Source organism: Dermochelys coriacea, chromosome 24, assembly GCF_009764565.3.
Source record: "Dermochelys coriacea isolate rDerCor1 chromosome 24, rDerCor1.pri.v4, whole genome shotgun sequence".
Classification (NCBI taxonomy): domain Eukaryota; kingdom Metazoa; phylum Chordata; order Testudines; family Dermochelyidae; genus Dermochelys; species Dermochelys coriacea.
In genome coordinates, this window is record NC_050091.1 from 13,155,691 (window position 1) to 13,172,174 (window position 16,484).

General features: G+C 66.5%; 1 protein-coding gene across 2 annotated transcripts; it reads right to left on the reverse strand.

The window, feature by feature from the left end:
• Positions 1-61: 61 nt before the first annotated feature.
• Positions 62-12,712, reverse strand: KCNN4 (potassium calcium-activated channel subfamily N member 4). Of its 2 annotated transcripts, XR_006276909.1 has the most exons (10): positions 11,788-12,712; positions 9,737-9,832; positions 7,732-8,141; positions 7,067-7,196; positions 6,591-6,701; positions 5,607-5,725; positions 4,793-4,862; positions 3,926-4,103; positions 419-2,077; positions 82-156 (listed from the first exon to the last, which is right to left on the reverse strand). XR_006276909.1 is itself a non-coding variant. In XM_038382585.2 (9 exons), the coding sequence occupies exons 1-9, from the start codon at positions 11,986-11,988 to the stop codon at positions 2,070-2,072; spliced, it is 1,323 nt and encodes a 440-aa protein (XP_038238513.1). In that variant the 5' UTR covers positions 11,989-12,712; the 3' UTR covers positions 62-2,069. The 2 variants fall into 2 exon arrangements, 1 of the variants encoding a protein (XP_038238513.1); XM_038382585.2 differs by having other exon boundaries at positions 62-2,077.
• Between the last annotated feature and the right edge of the window lie 3,772 nt (positions 12,713-16,484).

Sequence of the window (16,484 nt, forward strand, 5' to 3'; positions counted from 1 at the left end):
GGGGAAGGGGACAGCTGAGGGGGGGGGGAATTTTTGGACCCAGGGCAGCCGAGCTCAGAAGGAAGAGAGGCGGAGTCGGGCAGGTGGGCAGACGGCTTTTATTTCCAATGCAGCAGCTGTGTCCGTGACCATCAAACTGCCGGGAGCCAGCGCTGCCTGCCAGGCGCTGTACGGCACCACGGCTGGGCCTCGGGCACCCCAGGGCCCTGCGTGCCAGGCGCTGTACGGCACCACGGCTGGGCCTCGGGCACCCCAGGGCCCTGCGTGCCAGGCGCTGTATGGCACCATGGCTGGGCCTCCAGCACATGAGGGTCCCACGTAGCAGGCGCTGTATGGCACCATGGCTGGGCATCCTGCACCCCAGGGCCCCATGTGCAGCACCATGGCTGGGCCTCCATCACCCCCGGGCCCCGCGTACCAGGCACTGTACGGCACCATGGCTGGGCATCCAGCACCCCAGGGCCCCATGTGCCAGGCACTGTTCGGCAGCACAGCTGGGCATCCCGTACCCCAGGGCCCTGCATGCCAGGCACTGTGGGGGTGCCCCAGCCCCAGACACTGGACAAACCCCAACCCCAAAGCTGGTCCCTGCCCCGAAGAGCTGATGGCCATGAAACTCCCCCCCCGCCACCTCTGCGGGGTAATTCACACCCTCCGTCTAACCCCGCTGGGACTGTCATGTCATGGGGACCCCCTGTTAATTTAGGGGATTCCATTTCCTGCCCCCCACACATACAGTTGCCTGGGATGTTCCTGACTCTAAGCCTAAATGGCTAGACAGGCACCCCTTGCCCGGCGCTGAGATGTGGCCACCTCTGGGGTGGGGGACAGGGGCTGTTTACACAGGGACCCCTCGGTGATGATGCAGCCACCTCCGGGTGTTTAGGACAGCGCGAGAGGGAGAACTGCAACTGCAGTGGGGAGTTTAGGGAAGCAGAAGGGAATCACGGGAGCTGGGTTTGGCCAGGACGCCTGGGTTCATGCCCTCAGTCTGGGCAGGAGGGGGAACCAGGAGGGCTCTAGTGCCCACAATGGGCCAAGGCCTCGCGTTTGTCTCTTGGCTGAAATGTGCAAGGCACCAGCGCCCCCCGCGTTAAACCCATGCTCCAGGGGCCCTTCCAGCCTGGGTATTTCATGGTGCTCTAGGCTGGTCAGCAACAAGAACTGGCCTTGGGCGCGCCTGGTGCTGTACGTACAGCCATTTGCCCCAATTGAGGGTCGTACCCTCTGTGGTCTGCCTCCTGGTGTGAGCGTGCACAGTCTTATCTAAAGAGGGGAACCGCTGTCTTTCACACTTAGCACCCTCGCACACTGAGCCACCACCTATTACGACACCCATGTGCTCTGTGTTTCACGTTTCTAGAGGCTTGCACGGCTGCTCACAATCCCAAAGCCTCTTGTGCAAAGCAGGTGCTTTCCAAGTCTCACACACTACGTCCCTCGCATACCAGAGCCCCGGTGCAAAACATGCATCTGCCATGTTTCACAGCCGGCAACCCTCACATGCCTGTTCACAATCATGGTGCCCCTGGTGCAAAGCACAGGCTGACCATGTTTCACAGCCTAGCTTTTTTGCCTAACAGCTCACATTCACTTGCCGCGTCACACGCGCTGGAGCCTTCACAATCCCAGAGCCCCTTGTGCAAAGCGTGCGTCTTCCCTAACTCACATCCTAGGGCCCTCGCACGCCTCTTCACAATCACATCTACTGGTGCAAAGCACGTGCCTTCCATCTTCTGCAGCCTGGGTCTGCGCAGCGTGGGCCCCTGCCTGGATCATTCCCCAGTGGGGATCCCCTCCAGTAAGGCGTGTACCCTCCGTGTTTCACCCCCCCCCCCGGCACGTCGCAAAACCGACAGCCCCCCCTTTGGGTGTGTGACCCTCTTGCACTTGGGAAGTGCGGTTCCGGGCTGCGGCCACCAGGTAGCGCTGTTGTCCACCCATTCCCAACCCCCCAAGTGGTGTCTCCTTCAGTCCTACTCAGGGTACCGGGGGCTGAGTCCCTGCAGGTCTCTATGGGGCAGGTGCCCCCTGGACCAGGGTCTGGGCTCCAACACCGGGTCAACACCTCACCGGCCTGCGGAGCAGAGAGAAACGGAGCCAGAGGTTAAACTCGCCCCAGGGGGAACCAAAACGAAGGTCCCGGCCCTTTACATTTCACACCCCAGCCCCGCCCTCCCCCCACACACTAAGGGGTGGGGAAGAAAAGGGGGGCTTGTGGATTAACAGGCAGACCTGGTGTGGGAGAAGCCCAGGGCTGGGCTGGCAGGGGGCTGTGGGTCGGAAGTGAGGGGCACCGGCTGGGCTGTGGGGTGGGCTGTGGGTCGGGAGGGGCTGAGCTGGCAAGGGGCTGTGGGTCGGGAGTGAGGGGCATCGGCTGGGCTGTGGGGTGGGCTGTGGGTCGGGAGTGAGGGGCCCCGGCTGGGCTGTGGGTCAGGAGGGGCTGGGCTGGCAGGGGGCTGTGGGTCGGGAGTGAGGGGCCCCGGCTGAGCTGTGGGGTGGGGTGGGGGGAGCCCAGGGCTGGGCTGGCAGGGGGCTGTGGGTTGGGAGTGAGGGGCCCCGGCTGAGCTGTGGGGTGGGGTGGGGGGAGCCCAGGGCTGGGCTGGCAGGGGGCTGTGGGTCGGGAGTGAGGGGCATCGGCTGAGCTGTGGGGTGGGCTGTGGGTCGGGAGGGGCTGAGCTGTGGGGTGGGCTGTGGGGTGGGCTGTGGGTCGGGAGGGGCTGAGCTGGCAGGGGGCTGTGGGTCGGGAGCGAGGGGTCCCGGCTGAGCTGTGGGGTGGGCTGTGGGTCGGGAGTGAGGGGCCCCGGCTGAGCTGTGGGGTGGGGTGGGGGGAGCCCAGGGCTGGGCTGGTAGGGGTCTGTGGGTCGGGAGTGAGGGGCATCGGCTGAGCTGTGGGGTGGGCTGTGGGTCGGGAGGGGCTGGGCTGGCAGGGGGCTGTGGGTCGGAAGTGAGGGGCATCGGCTGGGCTGTGGGGTGGGCTGTGGGTCGGGAGGGGCTGAGCTGGCAGGGGGCTGTGGGTCGGGAGCGAGGGGTCCCGGCTGAGCTGTGGGGTGGGCTGTGGGTCGGGAGGGGCTGAGCTGGCAGGGGGCTGTGGGTCGGGAGTGAGGGGCATCGGCTGGGCTGTGGGGTGGGCTGTGGGTCGGGAGTGAGGGGCCCCGGCTGAGCTGTGGGGTGGGGTGGGGGGAGCCCAGGGCTGGGCTGGTAGGGGTCTGTGGGTCGGAAGTGAGGGGCATCGGCTGGGCTGTGGGGTGGGCTGTGGGTCGGGAGGGGCTGAGCTGGCAGGGGGCTGTGGGTCGGGAGCGAGGGGTCCCGGCTGAGCTGTGGGGTGGGCTGTGGGTCGGGAGGGGCTGAGCTGGCAAGGGGCTGTGGGTCGGGAGTGAGGGGCATCGGCTGGGCTGTGGGATGGGCTGTGGGTCGGGAGGGGCCGAGCTGGCAGGGGGCTGCGGGTCGGGAGTGAGGGGCCCCGGCTGAGCTGTGGGGTGGGCTATGGGTCAGGAGGGGCTGAGCTGGCAGGGGACTGTGGGTCGGGAGTGAGGGGCCCCGGCTGAGCTGTGGGGTGGGCTATGGGTCAGGAGGGGCTGAGCTGGCAGGGGGCTGTGGGTCGGGAGTGAGGGGCCCCGGCTGGGCTGTGGGGTGGGCTGTGGGTCGGGCGGGGCTGAGCTGGCAGGGGGCTGTGGGTCGGGAGTGAGGGGCATCGGCTGGGCTGTGGGATGGGCTGTGGGTCGGGAGTGAGGGGCCCTGGCTGAGCTGTGGGGTGGGGTGGGGGGAGCCCAGGGCTGGGCTGGCAGGGGGCTGCGGGTCGGGAGTGAGGGGCCCCGGCTGAGCTGTGGGGTGGGCTGTGGGTCGGGAGGGGCCGAGCTGGCAGGGGGCTGTGGGTCGGGAGTGAGGGGCCCCGGCTGGGCTGTGGGTCGGGCGGGCGGGGCACCTGTCTGGGTGTCCTGGGGCTGGAGCAGCCCCGGCTCCGGCGGTTGTTTGGCCTCCAGGGCGCCCGTCACCAGCCGCGTCAGCGCGTCCAGCTTCTGCTCCAGGGCGTCGATTCGCTTCTCCAGGCCGCGCTGGGCGGTGCTGAGGCCGGTGCTGAGCTCGCCGAGAACCGTCTGCAGCTGGGGGGCAGCGGACAAACCCCGGGGCGGGGGGGCAGCGGCCGGGGTGAGACGCCGCTCCTGAGGCTGAGCTGGGGGGGCGACGTGTAGCCGCAACCCGCTCCGGACCCGCGACGCCCGGGCTCTAACCCACTGGACCCCACTGCCCCCCCCAGGGCTGGGGAGAGAACCCAGGAGTCCTGGCTCCCAGCCCCCGCCGCCACTCTAACCCACTAGACCCCACTGCCCCCCCCCCCCAGAGCCGGGGAGAGAACCCAGGAGTCCTGGCTCCCAGCCCCCACCCCGCCGCTCTAACCCACTGGACCCCACTGCCCCCCCCGAGAGCCAGGGGGAACCCAGGAGTCCTGGCTCCCAGCCCCCCCGCCACTCTAATCCACTGGACCCAACTGCCCCCCCCAGAGCCGGGGAGAGAACCCAGGAGTCCTGGCTCCCAGCCCCCACCCCGCCGCTCTAACCCACTGGACCCCACTGCCCCGCCCCAGAGCCAGGGGGAACCCAGGAGTCCTGGCTCCCAGCCCACCATCCTGGCTCCATCCCTACCGTTTCTACCTTATTGTCCCCGAGCAGGGGGCTGTGTGGGGCTGGGTTATTTCGGGGCCCCGGGAGGGGGAAGCCAGGCTGGGGTCGGGGGCTTGAGCCATCCCCAGATCCGAGACTCCCCTGCGCTGGGACGTGTGGGCAGGACTCACCTGGGACACGTCCACCAGGGCGTTAACCTGGTCCCGGAGCTTCCGGTGCCGAACCCGGACCTCCCGGAACCTGCCGAACCGGGGAACGAGCTCAGCCGGGGCCCCTCGCTCCCGCCCCACAGCCCCCTGCCAGCCCAGCCCCCGGCTCCCCCCACCCCACCCCACAGCTCAGCCAGGGCCCCCCTGCTCCCGACCCGCAGCCCCCTGCCAGCCTAGCCCCCGGCTCCCCCCACCCCACCCCACCCCACAGCTCAGCCAGGGCCCCCCTGCTCCCGACCCGCAGCCCCCTGCCAGCCCAGCCCCCGGCTCCCCCCACCCCACCCCACAGCTCAGCCAGGGCCCCCTGCTCCCGACCCGCAGCCCCCTGCCAGCCCAGCCCCTGGCTCACCCCACCCCACAGCTCAGCCGGGGCCCCCCGCTCCCGACCCGCAGCCCCCTGCCAGCCCAGCCCCCGGCTCCTCCCACCCCACCGCTCAGCCGGGGCCCCCCGCTCCCGACCCGCAGCCCCCTGCCAGCCCAGCCCTGGGCTTCCCCCACCCACCCCACAGCTCAGCCGGGGCCCCTCACTCCCGACCCACAGCCCCCTGCCAGCCCAGCCCTGGGGTCCTGGCCCCTCCCAACCTGCTGGGGTGCTCCTCACTCCCGACCCACAGCCCCCTGCCAGCCCAGCCCTGGGCTCCCCAGACCCCTCCCAGAGCTGGGGAGAGAATCCAGGAGTCCTGGCTCCCAGCCCTGTGCTCTAACCACTAGATCCCATCGCCCCCACCCTCCAGAGGCCGGGAGTGGACCCAGGCGTCCGGGCGCTGTCACTCACCTGTGGATGGCCACCAGCAAGCCCCTGTGATGCATCCGGGCCCGGCGCCCGGCCCTGGCCTTGCTGTGCTTGTGGAAGAGCCAAGCCGCCTGCAGGACGTTCGCGGCCGAGTTCTTCATCTGCGGGGGACGGAGACATGTCAGGATCCTTCCCACAATGCACCGAGGCAGCTGGGCCCCCCCCTCCCAACCTGGGGCCCATGGGCTGGGCTCTTAGGGTGGGATGGGGAGGGGCACAAAGCACCTGGACGCTGAGGTTCCTCCCTATACATCCCACAATGCCCCTGGGCCATGGGGTTGGGCACTTTGCCACCATGCACCTGGGGCCTTAGTATTCCCCCATCCCACAATGCACCTGGAGCCTTAATATTCCCCCATCCCACAATGCACCTGGGTCTTGGAGGATGGGTACTTTCCCACAATGCACCGGGTCTTACTAGTCCCCTGTCCCATCATGCACCTGAATCTCTGGGGCTTGGCCACTTCAATGCACCTGGAGCCTTAATATTCCCCCATCCCACAATGCACCTGGACCCTTAATATTTCCCCATCCCACAATGCACCTGGCTCTTGGAGGATGGGTACTTTCCCACAATGCACCGGGTCTTACTAGCCCCCTGTCCCACCATGCACCTGGATTTCCAGGGCTTGGCCACTTTCTCTCAATGCCCCTGTGTCAACTTAGCCAGTGCAGGCCAATCAGCCCATGGGGGCCCAGCCAAGCCCTACCATGCCGGGGGCGGGGCCTGGCTGTGGGGTGGGGGGGTGGCAGGGGGGCCCTGCCCCCTCCCCCTCTCCCCGCAGCAGGCACCGGGTCAGCCCAGAAGGCCGGGGGCGTTTCCCATCCCCATCCGCAGAAGGACGTTTGTAAAACAGCCGGGTCAGAGCCGGGAGCCAGGACGCCGGGGTTCTATCCCAGCTCTGGGAGGGCAGTGGGGTCTGGTGGTTAGAGGCTGGGGGCCCGGACGCCTGGGTTCTGCCCCACCTCTTTGGTGCACTGTGTGTCCAGCATGAAGTTGTGAACGTGTCTCTCCGCCCGGCTGAACTCCAGTTTGGCAGCTGCCACCGCCACCAGCAGCGCCGTGCAGCCAACGCCCTGCGGCAGAGACGGGGGATGTGAATAGCCAGGCAGTGGCCCAGGGTGCCACTAGGGGGCGGGGTGCTGCGGGGGGGGGGCTGGCCCCATGACAGCACTAGGGGGCGGGGTGCTGCGGGGCAGGGGCTGGCCCCATGGCAGCACTAGGGGGCACAGTGCTGGAGGGGGCGGGAACGGGGGGCTGGCCCCATGACAGCACTAGGGGGCGGGGTGCTGTGGGGGAGGGGGCCGGCCCCATGGCAGCACTAGGGGGCGGGGTGCTGGGGAGGGGGCTGGCCCCATGGCAGCACTAGGGGGCGGGGTGCTGTGGGGGAGGGGGCTGGCCCCATGGCAGCACTGGGGGTGCTGGGAGTCAGGGCCCTTACCATGATGCCGGTGCACAGGCAGACCATGCGGCCGCACACCGTCACTGGCACCACGTCCCCGTAACCGATGGTGAGGAAGGTGATGGGGATCACCCACAGCGTCCCCTCCAGGTGCCCTGCTCCGTTCTCCCTGCGGCGTGGGGGGCACAGAGACAGCGTCAGAGACCCTCCCACTGAGCCTGCCCTGCCCCCACAGCGCCCCGGGCTTTCTGCCTGGCGGCTTTCCGAGCATGCCCTTGGGCCTACAGCGGGAGCCCCACAACCCACAATGCACCTGGCCGCTGGGCCCCTTTCCCATGCTCCTCTTTCCCCATCAATTGCTGGCTTTCCCACCATGCAGGTGGGCCTTTGGCCGCTTTCCCATGATGCACCTGACCTTAAGTAGCCCGCTTCCCTATTTGGGCACTTTCCCATGATGCACCTTGGCCCAATGGAGGCTTTCCCATGATGCACCTGGGCCTAAATTAACCTGCTTTCCCATGGTGCACTTGGGCCCTAAGTTGGCCACTTTCCCATGACGCGCTTCGGGCCCCTGGACCACTTTCCCACAGTGCACCAGGGCCCAAAGTTGCCTGGGGCCATGCCTGCTTCCCCACCATCCACTTGGGCCGCTGAGTTGGCCGCTTTCCCAGCATGCCCTGGGCCGCCCCGCGCCCGGCCCACACCTCTCGCAGACGGACAGCACCCAGGAGGCCGTGAGCCAGAGCCCCAGGGTGAGCACCAGCAGCACCCGGCCCGGCTGGCCGTTGACCAGCAGCCGCAGGACGAAGGGGTGCTGGAAGCGGATCTGGTTGAGGGAGCCGATGGTCCGGTACGAGGCGTCCCCCAGCACCCGGCTCTGCAGCAGCGCGGCCCGCGGCACCAGGTACAGCCGCAGGAACATCAGCAGCGAGAGCGGCACCTCGGCCCCCGGCAGGAAGGACAGCGGGGGGCCCAGCTCGGGGCCCAGGCAGGGGGGGCCCCCGTCGGGGAAGGGGTGCAGGGAGCAGACCAGCAGCTCCAGCAGGATCAGGCCCAGCTTGGGGCCGCTCACCGCGACGCGCCAGTCCTGGAGCGAGTTGTCCAGCATGAAGAGCTGTGGGGGGTTAGAGAGGGGGAGAGCATGGAACGCGGGAGTCCAGGCTCCCAGCCCCCCGGCTCTAACCCACCAGACCCCACTCCCCTCCCAGAGCCAGGGAGAGAACCCAGGAGTCCTGACTTCACCCCTCTTTCTCTGTCCCGGTTTCTCTCTTTCGTTTTCATTTTCTCCATCTTTCTTTCCCGCTCTGGGATTTGCCCCTGCCTGGGGGAGGATCCTCAGTTCAATGGAGCAACTGCCACCCCCAGCCCCTCGGGGTCTGTGGGGAGCTCAGCCCCACAACCAGCTGCTGCAGGTAGGGGCTAGGCACGGCCCCCCACTGCCCTGCCCCACAAGGGGCCATCAGGGCAGGGGCAGGGAGACCCAGAGCTACTCTCCTCCTAGAGGGACCCAGGAATGGCTGGACCGGGGTGTGTGTGGGGGGGGTGACCCACTCCTTGGGGGGCTAAGCCCTGCTCCTTGTGTGTGTGCGCGTGTCCGCCTGTCTGGGCCAAGAGGCATGTGCGGGTGACTCACAGCCGGGATCTCTTTGCTCACCCGCCCAAGAACCTGGGGCGGGAAACTTCCACCCTCGCAAGATCACCCTCCCATTTCCGCCCCGCGGGCCACGAGCCCGCCTGGCTGTGACATCAACACCGTGTGTGTGTCTGTGTGTGTGTCTGTGTGCGGGTGTGTCTCTGTGTGCGTCTGTGTGTGTCTATCTCTGTGTGCGTCTGTGTGTGTGTGTCTGTGTATCTTTGTGTGTGTGTCTCTGTGTGCATCTGTGTGTGTTTGTCTTTGTGTGTGTGTGTGTGTGTGTCTCTGTGTCCCTGTATGCATGTGTGAGAGAGAGAGTGTGTATGTGTGCGTGCAGCAGGGACATGAACACCCAACCCACAACCCCCTGTCACCCACCAGCAGCTAGAAAAGCCCAGACTCAGCCTGATCTGGGGAGATTAGGTGGAATCTGACCCCAACCGACCGAAAAATAGTCAAATAGTGAATGTGCGTTTTCTGTCACCGGTTGGGGGGGGTTGGAGTGGGGGGTTGGGAGCCAGGACTCCTGGGTTCTTTCCCCGGCTCTGGAAGGGGAGTGCGGTCTAGTGGTTAGAGTGCGGGGAGGGGCCTGGGAGCCAGGACTCCTGGGTTCTTTCCCCGGCTCTGGGAGGGGAGTGGGGTCTAGTGGTTAGAGTGCGGGGAGGGGCCTGGGAACCAGGACTCCTGGGTTCTTTCCCCGGCTCTGGGAGGGGAGTGGGGTCTAGTGGTTAGAGTGCGGGGAGAGGCCTGGGAACCAGGACTCCTGGGTTCTTTCCCCAGCTTTGGGAGGGGAGTGGGATCCAGTGGTTAGAGTGTATGTGGGGGGGGGCGGAACCAGGACTTCTGGGATCCAATTTGACTTGGGAAGAGCTGATAAGGAGGTGGCCACTTTAGATCCAAGAGCTCAGAGCAGCTGGGGGGAGCTTCAATCCCAAACAGGGGAACCCCAAATGTACCCCCACCCCACCCACTGCAGAGGAGCCTCCTCGGGGGTGGGGGAAATCAGGGGCAAGCCTGGGGGGGGTGGGGGTTCGTAGGACCCTGGGCTGGCCGACATTTGCAGGGAGGGGCCTTACCTGGATCTCCTTGACGTGGAAGGCGAGGATGAGGGCCAGCAGGGCAGCGGTGGAGAGCGAGAGGAGGCATTTCACCAGGAACAGATACGCAAACCACTGAGGGGGGAGAGAAAAGGGGGCTGAACCCCCTGTCCTGGGGCTGGATGGGGGCCAGCGCCCGCTAGAGGGGAAATGTCCCATGCCCCATTCCCCACCCGCCCCAAGCCAGCCAGGCCCTGCCCTGGGGTCTGATGGGAGCCCCTAGAGGGGAGAGGCCCCAAGCCCCATTCCCGCCCCAGCCAGGGTGGGTGGCTCTGGGGTGTTTGACCCCCGTGCCCTGAAGCTCTCATTGCAAACTCTCATTGTTGTTTGTAATTGACCCAGGAAAGTGGCCGCCAGCCAAGGCCGATAGCACAGCCAGGCCCCAAGGGGGAGCGGGGTGGGCATTGTCCCCTCTCCTCCACTTATTCCCCCCCCCCCACACTCTGCTGGCAGATGGCAGGTGACTGCCTCCAGCCCAGCCCAGATCACAGCCCCACCCTGAGCAAACACGGGTCAGCTGCTGGGGCAGGTGGAGGGTTTGGAGCGAGGCCGGGAGGAAGGTGGGAATTCGCCATGGAGAAGGGGGCAGGGCGCGGGCCAGGCCGCTCTGAGAGAGGTGGGTGCAGGGAACCCAGAGTCCAGCCCTGAGAGAACCCAGGAATCCTGGCTCCCAGCCCCCCCCAACCCCCAAACCACCCTCCCCCATGCCCTGTGCAATGATTGATCGATCTCCTTCCGTGTGAGAAGTTGCCACCGCCGCTGTCCTGATCAATATTTATCCTGTCACTGGCCCAGAATCAACACCCCCCACCCGGTGAAGGGCGCGATTGTGTTGGGAACAATCGGAGCAGCCAGTCTTGGCAGCTTCTTGAAAATGGGGCTGGATGGTGCCAAGAGCGGGAGCGGGATGGCCAAGCTCTGCACTGGGAGCTGGTGCCCAGAGAGACATCAAAATGATCGCTGCTTAGTGCCTCAGTTTCCCCACTGAATCCCCTACCCACGCTCCCTGCAGCACAGCGCCCCCCCTAGCCCCACGCTGGGGCTTTGGGGCCAGCCCTGCCTGCCAGGGGAGAGCCCCCACCCTGCCCCCCTGCAGCACAAGTTGTTTTTGCACGGCTCCGGGTTCCTGCCCAGATATGCCCACAGAAGGGAGGGTTCTGGGAGAGGGCCCAGAACGGATCCAGGGGCCCGTTCCAGACACCGAGCCGGGCTGCGCCCACGTGTAATCACTGGGAGGGTCCACTGGCCGCCGGAGAGTCACAGCAGTTAGCCAACCCCCTCCCCCCCCCCCGAGATTCCAGAGCAGGGAGTCAGGACTCCTGGGTTCGAGGACAAGGGACGAGATGAGAACCCAGGAGTCCAGGCTCCCCGCCCCTCCCCCCTGCTCTAACCCACTAGAACCCACTCCCCTCCCCCATCTAGAGAGAGAACCCTGGAGTTCTGGCTCCCAGCCCCCCACTCTGACATTCCCACCCCCACTCCCACCCTCTAATGGCCCGTGGCTGACAGCTGGTTAAATAAATGATTTAGATAATTAAGTTCCTGCAGCCCGGAGCTGCTGCCACCAGTCACCGAATTCCAGCACGTGGCAGCTAGTTCTGGGATGGGGCTGTGGGTCGGGAGTGAGGGGCACCGGCAGAGCTGGGGGGTGGGCCCAGGGCTGGGCTAGCAGGGGCTGTGGGTCGGGAGTGAGGGGCACCGGCAGAGCTGGGGGGTGGGCCCAGGGCTGGGCTAGCAGGGGCTGCGGGTCAGGAGTGAGGGGCACCGGCAGAGCTGGGGGGTGGGCCCAGGGCTGGGCTAGCAGGGGCTGCGGGTCAGGAGTGAGGGGCACCGGCAGAGCTGGGGGGTGGGCCCAGGGCTGGGCTAGCAGCGGCTGCGGGTCGGGAGTGAGGGGCACCGGCAGAGCTGGGGGTTGGACCCGGGACTGGGCTAGCAGCAGCTGCGGGTCAGGAGTGAGGGGCACCGGCAGAGCTGGGGGCGGGGAAGCGGGGGGGGGGGTTGCGGGTCAGGGCGGCGGGGCACCCTCCTACCTTGCAGCCCCCGAACCAGGCCAGCTCCGTGTGCAGCACCATGAGCAGGATGCCCCCGAGCGCCAGGGCCAGGCCCCAGCCCGCCAGCCGCCCCTCGGCCTTCAGGAGCCCCTTCCGCAGGTGGAGCCGCCGCAGGTTCTCGCCCGGCGCCCCCAGCACGGGCAGGACGGTGGCTTCGGGGCCATTCTGCTTGACTCCCATCTCATGGGCGTAGGGGGGCACGGGCAGGCAGGGGGTGAGGGGCCCCCCGGCTGGCCCCCATCGCTGGCGCTTCAGCAACCAGCACGCAGCCAGCGTGAGACCAGGGGAGGGGGGCCACAACCCCCAGGCTGGCGGGCAGGGGGCACGGAGCGGAAAGGGGGGGACGGAGGAAAAGAGAGAGCTGGAGAAATCGAGGGGGTGGGGAAGGAAGGAAGGAAGGAAGGAGGGGGACGAGAGTCGCTGTGAACGGGCGGGCGGGAGAGACGGGCCAGCGAGCGAGTCAGCCTGGCAGAGGTGCCGGGACCAGGGGAATGGGACAGCCCCAGAAAGAGACAAGAGCAGGTGAGACCAAGAAATAGAGGGAATTTGGAAGAGACGGGCAGAGAGAGAAGAGAAGGGAGGGAGTGTAGAAGAGAGAGACGGAGTGATAAAAAGATAAAGGGAAGGTGGAAGAGAGATAGATGAAGGGCTATTCGTACGGAGGGAAGGTGGCAGGGGAGGGAGGAGGGTAGAAGTAAGGAGGGAAGGTGGAAGGGGTGGGCAGAACGCAGCAGTAGGGAGGGAAAGTGGCAGGGGAAGGTGGCAGCAGGTGGAGGGAAGGTGGTAGGGGAGGGTGGCAGTGGGCACAGGGAGGGTGGCAGCAGATGGAGGGAAGGTGGTAGGGGAGGGTGGCAGTGGGCACAGGGAGGGTGGCAGCAGATGGAGGGAAGGTGGTAGGGGAGGGTGGCAGTGGGCACAGGGAGGGTGGCAGCAGATGGATGGAAGGTGGTAGGGGAGGGTGGCAGTGGGCACAGGGAGGGTGGCAGCAGATGGAGGGAAGGTGGCAGGGGAGGGTGGCAGTGGGCACAGGGAGGGTGGCAGCAGATGGAGGGAAGGTGGTAGGGGAGGGTGGCAGTGGGCACAGGGAGGGTGGCAGCAGATGGAGGGAAGGTGGTAGGGGAGGGTGGCAGTGGGTACAGGGAGGGTGGCAGCAGGTGGAGGGAAGGTGGTAGGGGAGGGTGGCAGTGGGCACAGGGAGGGTGGCAGCAGGTGGAGGGAAGGTGGTAGGGAGGGTGGCAGTGGGTACAGGGAGGGTGGCAGCAGGTGGAGGGAAGGTGGTAGGGGAGGGTGGCAGTGGGTGGAGGGAAGGTGGTAGGGGAGGGTGGCAGTGGGTACAGGGAGGGTGGCAGCAGATGGATGGAAGGTGGTAGGGGAGGGTGGCAGTGGGCACAGGGAGGGTGGCAGCAGATGGAGGGAAGGTGGTAGGGGAGGGTGGCAGTGGGCACAGGGAGGGTGGCAGCAGATGGAGGGAAGGTGGCAGGGGAGGGTGGCAGTGGGCACAGGGAGGGTGGCAGCAGATGGAGGGAAGGTGGTAGGGGAGGGTGGCAGTGGGCACAGGGAGGGTGGCAGCAGATGGAGGGAAGGTGGTAGGGGAGGGTGGCAGTGGGCACAGGGAGGGTGGCAGCAGATGGAGGGAAGGTGGCAGGGGAGGGTGGCAGTGGGCACAGGGAGGGTGGCAGCAGATGGATGGAAGGTGGTAGGGGAGGGTGGCAGTGGGCACAGGGAGGGTGGCAGCAGATGGAGGGAAGGTGGTAGGGGAGGGTGGCAGTGGGCACAGGGAGGGTGGCAGCAGATGGAGGGAAGGTGGCAGGGGAGGGTGGCAGTGGGCACAGGGAGGGTGGCAGCAGATGGAGGGAAGGTGGTAGGGGAGGGTGGCAGTGGGTACAGGGAGGGTGGCAGCAGGTGGAGGGAAGGTGGTAGGGGAGGGTGGCAGTGGGCACAGGGAGGGTGGCAGCAGGTGGAGGGAAGGTGGTAGGGGAGGGTGGCAGTGGGTACAGGGAGGGTGGCAGCAGGTGGAGGGAAGGTGGTAGGGGAGGGTGGCAGTGGGTACAGGGAGGGTGGCAGCAGGTGGAGGGAAGGTGGTAGGGGAGGGTGGCAGTGGGTGGAGGGAAGGTGGTAGGGGAGGGTGGCAGTGGGTACAGGGAGGGTGGCAGCAGGTGGAGGGAAGGTGGTAGGGGAGGGTGGCAGTGGGTGGAGGGAAGGTGGTAGGGGAGGGTGGCAGTGGGTACAGGGAGGGTGGCAGCAGGCAGAAGGAAGGTGGCAGGAGAAGGTGGCAGCGGGCACAGGGAAGGTGACAGACCCAGACAGGCGGGTGAAGGGCAGCAGTGGGGAGGGAAGAGGGCGGCAGGTGGAGGGTTGGAGTGGGGGGATCCGCAGCCGGCGAGGGCACCTGGCAGCTGTTGGGCTCGGCTCCGGGTCGATCCCTTCTCTGCCCCCGCTGTGATCTGGCCCCTGGGTGCAGCAGGGCTGGGCGAGGGTTGGCGGGGAGGGGAGGGACTTGAAGGAGCAGCAAGTGTCCTGGGACGAAACGGGGTGGGGGCAGGAGCCCAGGGCTGGGCTGGCAGGGGGCTGCGGATCGGGAGTGAGGGGCACCGGCAGAGCTGGGGGGGAGCCCAGGGCTAGGCTGGCAGGGGGCTGCAGATCGGGAGTGAGGGGCACCGGCAGGGATGGGGATGGGGGCGTCGGGGGATGGCTCCTTGCTCAGTCACCTGAATCCCAGCCCCGCCCCCCAAGGGACGGGGGTGGGGTGGGGGAGGGATACCCCCCCGTCCCCTCCCATCCACTGTTCCTGGGGGGGTATCCGAGCCGGGGAGGGTGGCTGGTGAATTCCTTAGCCCTGGGGCAGGGTGGGGGGTCTCTGAACAGACCTTGCTGGGAGCCCAGGTGGGAGGGGCTGGAATCTGCCCCCTGTGCCACTCACCCGCTGGGCTCTGAGTCAGCCGGGAGGCTGCCACCCCTGACTCAGCCAGGCACATCCTTTGGCATCCCTGATTTCCCCTGCCAGGTTCCCAGCCCTGCTCCGCCCTGCTCCCCCTACCTGGGACGGGCTCGGGATTTGTTCCCCTGTATACACAGCCGCCCTGCCCCAGAAGCAGGCACATCTCAGCACCCAGTGAGGCATCCCTGTATAAGAACAGAAGGACGGCCAGACTGGGTCAGACTAAAGGGCCATCTAGCCCAGGATCCTGGCTGCCAACAATGGCCAGTGCCCGGTGCCCCAAAGGGAATGAACAGAACCGGGAATCATCAAGTGACCCATCCCCAGTCGCTCATTCCGAGCTGCTGGCAAACAGAGGCCAGGCCACCATCCCTGCCCATCCTGGCTAATAGCCATTGATGGACCGATCCTCCAGGAACTTACCTACTTCTTTTCTGAACCCTGTTATAGCCCCCGCATCCCACCCCAGAGCTGGCTGCATCTCAGCACCGGGCGAGGTGGCCCTGTATAACCAGCCCCCGCATCCCACCCCAGAGCTGGCTGCATCTCAGCACCGGGCGAGGTGGCCCTGTATAACCAGCCCCCGCATCCCACCCCAGAGCTGGCTGCATCTCAGCGCCGGGCGAGGTGGCCCTGTATAACCAGCCCCTGCGTCCCACCCCAGAGCTGGCTGCATCTCAGCGCCGGGCGAGGTGGCCCTGTATAACCAGCCCCCGCGTCCCACCCCAGAGCTGGCTGCATCTCAGCGCCGGGCGAGGTGCCCCTGTATAACCAGCCCCCGCGTCCCACCCCAGAGCTGGCTGCATCTCAGCGCCGGGCGAGGTGCCCCTGTATAACCAGCCCCTGCGTTCCACCCCAGAGCTGGCTGCATCTCAGCGCTGGCTAAGCAACACTCAAGCTGTATTACTTGACCTTTGTCCAAGGTGCCCTGTCATGGTGAATACGGGTGCTCCAATAACTGGGAGGAAGAGAAAATATGATTCATAAAGGGACGGGTGAGCCGCAAACGGCTATTTTCAGGAGTGACGGGAGGGGTCGGAAATCAGCCTGGATCTTGGGCTGGAAAGTATGAGCTCTTCCCCTGATAGGTCCCAGCAGCTGGTCTGGCGGAGCTGGCCCAGGGGGAGCCCAGAGCTGGGCTAGCAGGGGGCTGCGGGTCGGGATTGAGGGGCACTGGCAGAGCTGGGTTGGGGGGAGCCCAGGACTGGGACAGCAGCAACCCCAGGTTCTCCCCCTCCCCCATAAGTGCTCCTCCCACCTCTTCCCAGAAGCCCTTGGGGAACTGAGAGTCGTGACACGGGTTTTCCAGACTCTGTTTCTCTTTGGCCCCTTCTCAGCTTATCGGCAAGGCCCCGGTCCAGCTTGTGACCCTCGGTGGCTTCCCCTTGGTTCCTGGAACCTTTCCCTCCGCCCTGGGCAGAACAGGAAGCACACAGAGGGGTCAGGGACAATGGACGTCTAGCTTTCTTCCCCAGCTCAGCCTCCCAGCCTCCCCTGGTCAAGTCAGGGCCACTCACTCTGCCTCAGTTTCCCTCTCTGTAAAATAGGGATCATGATCCTGTTAGACTGTGAGCGCTCAGGGCAGGGCCTGTCTCTGGCTGTCTCCGGGCAGCACCTGGCATGACGGGGCAGTAGTGCCTGGTGACTTCACCATAATGCACAGAGTTATTCATTTCTCCTTGGCCGGGAAGGGAGCTGGCACAGACCCCAGGGACGGTTCGGGCTCATTTAGTTACAC

What these genes read in the sequence shown, in the direction of transcription:
- KCNN4 (XM_038382585.2), bottom strand. Translation starts at nt 11,988, where the DNA reads ATGGGAGTCAAGCAGAATGGCCCCGAAGCCACCGTCCTGCCCGTGCTG. An exon ending in ACACACAGTGCACCAAAGAG is followed by an intron (nt 5,726 to 6,590) that starts GTGGGGCAGAAC and finishes CGTCCCCCGCAG; the next exon opens with ATGAAGAACTCGGCCGCGAA. An exon ending in TTGCTGGTGGCCATCCACAG is followed by an intron (nt 4,863 to 5,606) that starts GTGAGTGACAGC and finishes CCGGTTCGGCAG; the next exon opens with GTTCCGGGAGGTCCGGGTTC.